A 10,670-nucleotide genomic window follows, 5' to 3' on the forward strand; every position below is an offset into this window, starting at 1 on the left:
ATACCCTTTGATACTTCTGAATATACTTTTCAACACATCTTAATCATTGAAAATAGATCAATAATGAAAGAAAGCCTTAATTTTACAGGTAACCAAACTAGAAGCAACAAGTTTCCCCTTCATTGATGCCTTCTTTTTGGATTGCAAGCATTTCAAGTGCTATTCTCTCTTCTCCATTGTAGCTCTTGGTCATTAGAACCATCACATTCATATACACATCATTCTCATTATAATATCATCACCAGAGAAACCACAACTCTAATACCAAATGTTATGAATATGTACACAAATATAAAAAAACATCGACACACAAAATTTCACCATAAGAACACATATATACTTTAAATATCACATTGCATTGATTTCTCACATATCATACATATATTTCTTTTAAAATAGTACATGGTGACCATAATAGACACGTCATAATAAGATATTTCATTTAACGATCTAATAATATTCAAAAATTTCTCAAGAGATTCCATAAGATCCTCCTCTCTCACTTATCAATGGAGTCTTCATTCTTAGTTTTGTACATTCACATTTATGCATGGTTTACATTATTAAATATCCCAAGTAACAATTATTTTAACTTGCCTATGAACAATGCCTCTTTACATTTATGCTTACTTACCCAGTAAACTTTCTTCACAATTTATAAGTTTAGATTTCTTAATTTTGTGTTATCCTATTCAATTGTGATATTAGCAATATTAAATTTAAAATTAATTAAGGATATAACAAATAATAAGAGGGGGGAGATAGTTGTTATATGTGTGACAAGTACTTAGAGGAAATGATATCTTACATGGCCCAAATCTTTCCATGTGAGAAAAGAATCCATCACATATTTCATTAATTCATCCATTACTAAAAGATTTTCAACATTAAGTTTACAATGTGATTATATTGATTTAAAATTGGGTTAGTCTAATCAAGAATACAATGGGTTAGTGGTCAAGGTTCTCCATCAAACCATATATACTTCTATGCAACATAGAATTTTATTACTTTTTTGTTTCTTCTCAAAAAGGAAATAGAAAGTTGTGAAGGAACAAGGAAAATATTTGACTTTTGTTGATTTTATGTGGCAAGCATAGTATTTATGTTCTTGAAATTAAATCTATGATACCCTTTATGGCAAAGGGTGATGTTGAAAACTAATCCTAAAGGAAACATTAAATTGCATATAATTAAGAGCAAAATATTCACTTGTTAATAGAGAGAATTAGAAAGTGTCCATTGCAAATGCAAAACTAGCAAGAAGTTTGATTATTTTCCTTTTAGTTTTAGACTAGTGTTGAATATTGTGCCTCCACCTTTGCTTTGAGATGTGGGAGGCTTTATTTTCAAGGTTCTACATGAAGCTATATATATTTCCCTGCAACTTCGACTTTTATTACTTTTGTAAATATTAAGAAAAAGGAAATATATTTGAAAGAAAGAAGGACATTAAGAATGATACAAAACCTAACCATAAGATTTAGCATTGCTACTATTTGGAAACTACTCCATATTGATCTTCCACCTCTGTGATTGGATCACTTATTAGTTAAATGTTTACCTTCCCTTCACATTAAAGAGTTAAATTTTTTTCTATATATTAGGAAGCTTCCTAAGAATCTTTTAAAAATATGCTTCCATCAAGTTTCATCATGCATAGGTCTTAAAAGGATTTCTTCAATATACCCATAAGTGTAATCCCTAGAATCCAATGATGAAGTATCTATAAAGTCTATTTTTTTCCATCATTAGTATGTTGGGAGTGTACGATGGTTCTTCTATAGTCTTGCTTATTCATTTTCTAATAAATCTTGATTTTTTGGAAAGAAATGGTGCAACAAGTTATTTGTAGACAACTAATATTATATGTCCACTAGTATTGGAAAAGATATGAACATTTAGTGGATCCATTTGTCCTAGTTATTGCAACTAATGCTATACATTATGTTGAAACAATGGGATCACACTTGAAAACCTTAAAAATAATTTCAAATACATAATCAATAATTCAACATACTAGGCAAGTAAAACAAACATTTTTAGAAAAACTCACAAACTCACTCTTAAGTATATTAAAGATGATTTCAAATGCATAACAAATGCATCAACTTATGCATTTCTAAGATGTTAACAAATGCATTAACTTATGGACTTACTAAGCAAACACAATAACACTTCTTAGAAAAAGGTCGCAATAATTTGTTTGTAAATATTGGATGAAGACTAGATAAATTTGACCATTATGTGGATATAGATGTTTTGGAATTAAGCATTAAACTCAAATATCACCTTCTCTTGGTCTTAGAAAAACTTATTTATTTCTTTGCAATACAAATATTTGATGAAGAAGTAGACAAAGTTTACCACTAGGTAGATGTAGATGTTTTGGAATTAAGGGTTACACTATAATATCACACTTTTTATTGGTCTTCTTACTTTCGATTAGCTATATTTGTATGCCTTCACTTCTTCTTTCTATGCAAAAGGAATTTGTAATTTCATTAAAATAAAATTATGAAATTATATTCTATATATGCTAAAAATAATTCATAATATCCTTCAGAAAAAAGGAGCCATAATTTTGTGAATGAGTCTTCATCGCACATTTAATATTGACCAAGACGAAAACAAATCCATTCAAGGTTCGCATTTGATATCATCCTTATATGAAAGATTCATTTTATTTGTCCTTATCTGTAAACCATCAACCCCTGTAATTAGGGGGAAAATGTTGACAACAATCTTATTATTACAAGAATTACATACCCAAAGTACATAAATCCTCAACTCATATAGTGTATGTGTATTCTAAAGAAGCGCTTAAAAGGGGGTTGTTTGTTTCTACACCTTCATATATAAGTTAGTTTATCGAATAAAACCTTTTTTCCTAAAATAGGAAAGAGCACTTGCCATCTCAAATATATGGTGAGTTGCACTATGATTTATTGAAAGAGATGAGGCATATGTACTTGTAACAATTTTAAGACCCCAAATTTGGTCTTGCAATTTTTTTTGGGGTTAAAATGGTTTATAAAACACACATACAAACATATATGGTAAGTGGATGTTACAAACAACTAAGTTATTACTACCAATACAATCAAACTAATTAGACTTCAACACGGTTCCTATAATCAAGTCATAAAGTTCAAATCCATGTTTGTAAGTTTGTTGTTGCATTTTAAATAAAAATAATTTCCTCCATATATGTAAACATAATACAAATAATTTCTAAGAAAATTACTCTATAGATAATAATATTGACATCATGGATAGATGAAAAAATCAAATTGACTATAAACCTACAATCTATTCAATATAGTGTTGCAAAACCATGTAATTTCCATGTTGACAATATGATAATGCATACTAGCATGAAGTTGTTTGAATAATTAAAAGTTTAAAAAATATTGACATTGCATGAATGATGGCAAGACCTAAAATATTTGCCATTCTTCACTTCATAAACTAAAATGTACAAGAACTTTGGTCATTTGATGTAGAGGCATCATTCCTTATTGCATTTGTATTAATAAGCAACTTGGATATGCTTCGTCTCAATCTTCTAGAAGCAACTACATTTTCCACCAAATCCTCTTTGATACTCTCCAACATCCTTACCACAACTCTCATAGTTGGTCTTTCTTCTGGTGAATGTTTTGAACAAATCAAACCAACATGTAACAAATCTAGTAAACATTTGTATACTTTGTTTTCATTAATTTCATCTCCACACACCTCACTAAAAAGGATACTTTCAATTACCTCATTCACATTGTTTGGGTATGCAAAGTTCACCCAATTGTGCAAGTTTAGGTCTCCCACAAACATGTGACTGGTTGGTTGTTTTCTGGTCAGCATTTCCAATAACATAATTCCATAGCTATAAACATCTCCCTGGGTGGAAACTGTTCCACTCAATCCATACTCTACAGTAAAAGAAACATTCATTAAATTTTACTCAATCAATCCATATAAATATTGTTAATGAGAGAAGAAAAATGAAAATGTTGTTTAAGAAAGACATACCTGGGGCAATGTAGCCGATGGATCCTCTTAAAGCAAGTGATGAAGCATGTGAATTTGTAGAGCTTTCACAATTTGTAGAGCTTTCACCAATCAGTCTTGCAATACCAAAATCTGTGACATGGCCTAACATATTTTCATCCAAAAGTACATTGCTAGGCTTTATATCACAATACACTACTTGCACAAAAGAATCATGATGAAGATATTCCATTGCATGGGCCACATCTATGGCAATGTCTAATCATTTTTTCAACTCCAGTTGACACACATCCTCACCATTGTTGTCATCTCTATTAGGATACAAATGCTTCTCTAAGTTTCCATTAGACACAAACTTGAACACTAAAGCTTTGAAATGGAGGTTGGAACATGAGGTTATGATTTTGACTAGATTTCGATGTTGAACCTTCTGGAAGACACTGCATTCTGCTTTAAAACTCTTCTCACTCTGGTCATTTTGCAAATGGAAAACCTTCACAGCAACAGGTGTGCCATCATTCAAAATTCCTTTATATACTGACCCAAAGCTACCTGTTCCCAACAAGTTGGCTTTGGCAAATCCATTAGTTGCTATGTGAAGCTCTTGATATGAGATCCTTGGATACTCTAACTTTTGGAAAATAGATCTTGAAACATGAATGTTTTGTATATGCATATTCCCTCTCCATAGGAATCTTAAAAACGAACAACAGAGTATAAAAGCAGTAGCTCCACTCACTGTCAATAGTACTCTTTTGACAATTGTAGAATGACCTCTTGGTGTCGGACAAGGATATAGTTGGAATATTTTTGGTCCACAGAGGTTGGGATTTCCATTCAAGGACATGGAAATTGAGTCATTTGCAAAAATTCCCCCTGTTGGAATTTCCCCAACAAGCTTGTTAAAAGATAAATTTAAATATTGAAGCATTTTCAGCTTGTTGAGACTAATAGGTATTGTCCCAGATAAAAGGTTGGAAGAGAGATCTAGGCTCATAAGGCTTTGTAAATTTTCAAGTGAATCTTGAATAGAACCTTGGAAGGAATTCCAAGATAAATTCAGCGAAATTACTTCAACACAACTTCCAAGTGTAGATGGAATGACTCCACTCAAGTGATTAGCAGAGATATCTATAGCTTGAGCCATTGAAATTTTACCAATCTCCATGGGCAAGGAACCTTCTAATAAATTCCAAGACAAATTCAAATAGAAATTTAGATTGTAAAGCTTAACAATCTCACATGGTATGTTTCTAATGAGTTTATTGTGTGACAAGTCGAGCAACTCCAAATTTGTATAGTTTCCTAAGTTGGAAGGTATGCTCCCTAGTAATTGGTTGTGATGGAAAAGGAGAAATCTTAATTGTTTAAGGGGTGCAAAGGAATTGGGAATCTTTCCAGAGAGTATGTTTCCACTGATGTCCAAGAGACCAAGTTGTTGTAAATTTTCAAAGTCATCAGGGATGTCTCCTTGTAATTTGTTGTTTCCTAAAACTAATCTTTCTAAATTTTTAATGTTTCTTAAAGATGGAATGCTACCATTTAAAGAATTTCCAGATAAAGTTAGACAGGTTAGGTTGGTAAGATTGCTTATATGTGGAGGGATGTTCCCTTCTATCAAGTTGTTTGCTAATGTCAAGTAAGACAAATTGGTAGAAAGTTTTCCTATGTCAAGGGGTAAGGCACCAGCTAGTTTATTGTCTCTCAATTTTAGTTCTTTTAGGTGGGAACAATTGGTAAGGGCTATAAGAAAAGGCATGGTTGTGGCACTTCCATTGTCAAGTTGATTAGATTCCAATTTTAAAGTTTCAAGGAGGGATAGCTTACTTAATGTGATCGGCACACTCCCACTCAACATGTCGTTGGCTAGGATGAGCTCTTTGAGTTTTGAACAATTTCCAATGGAATTTGGTATATTTCCACTAAGTTGATTTCCCCATAAAGAGAGCTCACTCAAGTTTACTAGATTTGACAAAGAAGGGGGAATAGTACCTGATAATTCATTTTCATAGAGGCTAAGGGTTTGGAGACTAGAGAGTTGGCTGAATTCTTGTGGAATGCTACCGATGAATTTATTTACATCCATTTGCAAGTAAACCAAAGTGGAGATATTTGACAGAAATTTGGGAATGTGACCTAAAAATTCACAATAACACAAGTAAGACCAATTTTAAATTTCTAAAATAATCAAAGCCTAGAGATTTCCAAAGGAAGACGATAGTACCTGTGAAGTTGTTTCCAGATAAGTAAAGTTCTTTCAGATGTATGAGGGAGCCAAACTCTTTCAAAATACCTCCAGTTAGATTGTTGTAGTAGAGGGCCAAGGAAACCAAATTTGTACAATTGTCGATATCACTCGGAATGTTTCCCTCCAATTGATTGTGGTGCAACTGGAGATCCCTCAAATGGAAAAGGCGTCCCAGCGAAGTTGGGATATGACCATGGAGGGAATTTTCTCCAACGGCAAGTGATTGGAGATTAATGAGAAGGCCCAATTCTTCAGGAATGCTTCCTGTGAAAGCTTGTTTGTGAAAATTTAAGTCACTGAAATCTTTAAAGATATTTGATAAAAAGGGAGATAATTTTTTGCAATCTCTAAAATAATCAAAACTGAAAGGTATCCAAAGGAAGAAGATTCATGCTTGTGAGAATGTTGGCTCCTAAGTAAAGCTGCTGCAGATGTGTTAGGGAACCTAGCTCATGGGGAATACTTCCAGTCAAATTGTTGTAAGAGAGCGCCAAGGAAACCAAATTTGTACAATTGTCGAGATCACTCGGAATGTTTCCCTCCAATTGATTGTGGTGCAACCAAAGCTTCTTCAAACGGAAAAGGCGTCCCAGTTGACGTGGGATATAACCGTGGAGGGCATTGTTAGAAAGATCAAGCGTATGGAGAAAGGAAAAATTGCCGAGGTAACTTCTTAGGAAGAAAAACATACTCTTAGCCATTAAGCTCACTCAAACCAAATACATCTTTATTTTGGATCTACCAAACTTTGAGAACGATCTTCTCAAAATATAAACATTTCCTCAAATTTTTCACTCAAAAAAAATTGTACTTTAAAAGATTTAATCTTTACTTAATAAATCTAAAATTAAAATAAACTATATAAAATAAATTTAAAATTTATATATAAAAAATGTATTATATTAATATATTTCAAATTTTTAAATTTATAAAAATTTATTCATTTGCTTCAATTAAAAAATCCTCATAAAACTTTATTCCCTTTGTTTTCATCGCCAATTAAAAACCTCTATTTTCATTAAATCACATTAAAAGGTTTTTATTAAATTATATACAACATTTTTTAATTAATTAAATATTTTATAAATTTGTTATAAAAAAATCTATTAGTTATATATTTTATAAATTAAAAAATGTCTAAAATGTATAAATTAGCAAAAAAATTGTTTAGAGTTTACTTTTTATTTATTTTAAGTTCAAATTTTATAAAACTAAATTGAAAATTAATTTTTGAAAAAATAAACTTATCTAACAAATATGCAAATTTAATTCACTATTTTAATAATATTTTACAAATAGATAAATTGTTTTTTATTTAATCATAAATTTATAAATTTAAAAAATATATAGATAACAGAAGCTTAAATTTAAAAAGTAAATATTGTTAATATTTTTTTATATATTTAATATTAATAAAGTTTGTCTGATTATTTAGCCCAATGTAATGGAATATAATGGCAAAATAAGAATGATTAAGATGTGTGGTTCAAAAATTAAATGAGAAACTTTATTTTTTTCCAGGAGTCTAATGAGCAACAATACTATGTATGTCTGAAAATCATGGGATGAAAAAAGATAAATGGGTGGGGAAGGTAGCATTGGATGAGAGACGTACCCAAATCAAATACGGCAGAATTGAATTGGGCTACACAACTCCTATCCTGAGGAACAAGGGCCAACTCACGGTCTTCACCACCTCACCACTTGCGCCCCAAGCCTCCTTCAAACGGGCAACGATTTCATCATCCAGTAGCTCCACTCCCTTGCCCTTAGCAATCTGATAAGCAGACCACGATCTGATCAAAGACTGGTAACCCTCAAACCCCAATTCTTTCGTGGCCCAAAATTTAATGGCAGCTGTTGACGACGCCCCTTCTTCCTCTGAGCCCTCCTGGACAACGCTACGGAAGGGAAAGTCGATCGTTGCGTATTCGCCGTCCACCAGTTGACGCGCGGGCGTCCAAAAGGGGTCAGACGCGCGGTACAGATCCTGGAACACGCGGTCGACGACGCTAGGGTTCACAACCGCCTGTCTGTTGTAGCCCCAAGCCGCAAACACCCCGCCGGGCTTCTTAAGCACATGCTTCACTTGCCCATAGAAGGTTTCAAGGTCGAAAAAGTGAAGGGACATGGCGACGGTGACGAGATCCACGCTCCCCTCTGCTCCTACGGTGCTCTCCAGCTCCTCCAACGACATCGCGCCGGGCGTAACCGCGTACTTTATGTTGGGGCGCCTGGGAGCGTAGCTGATCTGCTGCTCGCTCACATCCGTCGCTATCACGCTCTCGAATATCTCAGACAACTGTCAACATCAAAATCAAGAACATCAAAATGAAATGTCATAGCTGCAATTGAAGAAAGAAACAGAGATCAGGTTGAATGGTAATGAAAAGACGATTACAGCAAGTGCAGCTTGACCGCTTCCGGTGCCAACGTCCCAAACCAGACCGCGGTGGGGTGTGTGTCTAGCAATAAAGGAGAAGAGCTCTGGTGGGTATTGGGGTCTGCCATTGGCATAATCCCTTGCCTGCTTGTCAAACAATCCAGCCATTCTTGACTAATCCTTCTTTCAGCCAAGCTCTGCCCTAAGACAGAGATATAAATAAATGGAAGATTCTCTTCACAGGTAGCCTTCATTCATCACTGGCAGGAACAAGCATGCTTTTCCCCAATTGGGCATGTCAAAAGAGGGAACCTTCAAAGGCCACAAACTGTTCAACATTTTAGGATGAATTGCGTGTTCATGTGCTCCTCTAATTTTATTTTCCAGCCAGCTAATAAGACGAATGAAAAGCAGCCGCAGATCCGTCAATCCCTATTTTAAAATCAAATTCATAGCTGCAAAGCAGAGTTAATACCTAATTTTATATTTTTTAACTAATACTTTGTATTACCAAAAATAAAAAAATATAGTAATAAAAAGTACTTTACTTGGCATACTCCCTGGAGTATGCCGTAAAACTGCTTCTGCTTGGCTAAGAGCTCGTCTTTCTCGGACGTAAGGAAACAGGTTAACGGCCCAAGACCCAGAGGCATCTGGCATGAGTGATGAGTCTGCTCTTTTAAGGACCACCAGCCGGTTATTTCAGGTGGCGTGGTTTTCCTATCTAACTGCCGGTTATTTCAGGTGGCGTGGTTTTCCTATCTAACTGTGATGAGTCAACCGACATTCACGGATAGCAGCCAGAGATGGCTGTCCTCACTGTTGGTTTTGACACCTGAGTTGATAGATTTTTCCACCTAGGTGAAAAAAAAGAAAAAAAAAAAAGAAAAAAAATACTTTACTGTAGCAGCTGACCGTCAAAAGACTTTTCTGAGTCTCACTTGTATTACCATGCGATCACTTGTATTACCATGCGATCAACAGACTAACACTTCTCCACAAACTACATGAACCAAAAACTCAGAATGCAAATATATCCCTATTTTAAAAGGGGTCGTCGGAGGTGGAAGAATTGATCAGGAGGAATTGCTTGGACGGTAAAAAATGGTCGGATCCGAAAAAAAAATTTAAATTTTTTTGAAGTGGGAGTGTTTGAATCTTGCTTTTGATGGTGGAAATGGATTCAGCACCATCAAAAACCTCTAGGGCACCCAAAATATTGAAGTTTGACAGCGATAACTTAAATTATGATGAACAATATTAAACAATTAACTTTATTCATGTCCATTAAATTTTCAAAATATTCCAAAATCTATAATCAACATAAAAATGACTACTTAATAATCACTAATTTAAAACACTATACATAATTTCACCACCTTAAAAGAAAAAAACACAAAAAAAAAACTTTCTTATTTTTATCCCTTATCAAACAAACAACTTTACTTTTTTATCAATTACAAACATAATTTTAAAGTAACACAAAAAAAACACCTACACTATTTTTTTCAATGTAAAAGTTAAAAAACCAAAATAAACAACTTTACTGTTTTTATGAATGATAAACATAATTTTAAAGTAAAACTAATTGTTTAAATTTTAAATAAGTTTAAACCGATTTTAAAACGCAGTGGTCTAATCAGATTGTTTTTTCTCGGGAAAATTATAGAAATTCTGGTCATATTTTGATAAAATCTAACAGAATTTTTTCTAAATTTAAGTTATAACCGTCAAACTTCAATTTTTTCTAAATTTAAGTTATAGCCGTCAAACTTCAATATTTTGGGTGTCCTAGAGGTTTTTGATGGTGCTGAATCCATTTCCACGTATAAAAAACATATTGGTGCTGAATCCATTTCCACGTATAAAAAACATATTTAAGTGTTAGATTGTTCTTGGTTGGCCATATATATATATATATATTGTGTCTTGCATTTTATTTTATGTTGGAGAAGGTGATACAAAAGGTGGCTGAGGTTCACAGTTGATAGTCTTATGTTTTTCATTGTTGTGCCCTAACCGCATGGA

The 10,670-nt window shown here is 33.4% G+C and overlaps 2 protein-coding genes across 2 annotated transcripts; both read right to left on the reverse strand.

Annotated features, from left to right (window-relative positions):
• Positions 1-2,814: 2,814 nt before the first annotated feature.
• Positions 2,815-7,099, reverse strand: LOC149267231 (receptor kinase-like protein Xa21). The gene is made up of 2 exons (XM_089398359.1): positions 4,033-7,099; positions 2,815-3,932 (listed from the first exon to the last, which is right to left on the reverse strand). Exons 1-2 carry the CDS (start codon positions 4,241-4,243, stop codon positions 3,472-3,474), a joined length of 672 nt encoding a protein of 223 aa, XP_089254485.1. The 5' UTR covers positions 4,244-7,099; the 3' UTR covers positions 2,815-3,471.
• Positions 7,100-7,741: 642 nt separating this feature from the next.
• Positions 7,742-9,023, reverse strand: LOC149267232 (uncharacterized). The gene is made up of 2 exons (XM_089398362.1): positions 8,661-9,023; positions 7,742-8,561 (listed from the first exon to the last, which is right to left on the reverse strand). The coding sequence occupies exons 1-2, from the start codon at positions 8,808-8,810 to the stop codon at positions 7,905-7,907; spliced, it is 807 nt and encodes a 268-aa protein (XP_089254488.1). The 5' UTR covers positions 8,811-9,023; the 3' UTR covers positions 7,742-7,904.
• Between the last annotated feature and the right edge of the window lie 1,647 nt (positions 9,024-10,670).

The sequence above is a fragment of the Pinus tabuliformis genome, chromosome 6 (genome assembly GCF_031772625.1).
Source record: "Pinus tabuliformis cultivar Carrire ecotype Pingquan chromosome 6, CPIR1, whole genome shotgun sequence".
Classification (NCBI taxonomy): Eukaryota; Viridiplantae; Streptophyta; class Pinopsida; order Pinales; family Pinaceae; genus Pinus; species Pinus tabuliformis.

Excerpts from the sequence above, each read along its gene's own strand:
- LOC149267231 (XM_089398359.1), bottom strand. The coding sequence starts at position 4,243 with ATGGAATATCTTCATCATGATTCTTTTGTGCAAGTAGTGTATTGTGAT. Across the intron at positions 3,933-4,032 it reads CATCGGCTACATTGCCCCAG|AGTATGGATTGAGTGGAACA; the intron begins GTATGTCTTTCT and ends CTTTTACTGTAG.
- LOC149267232 (XM_089398362.1), bottom strand. The coding sequence starts at position 8,810 with ATGGCTGGATTGTTTGACAAGCAGGCAAGGGATTATGCCAATGGCAGA. Across the intron at positions 8,562-8,660 it reads GCGGTCAAGCTGCACTTGCT|TTGTCTGAGATATTCGAGAG; the intron begins GTAATCGTCTTT and ends TGATGTTGACAG.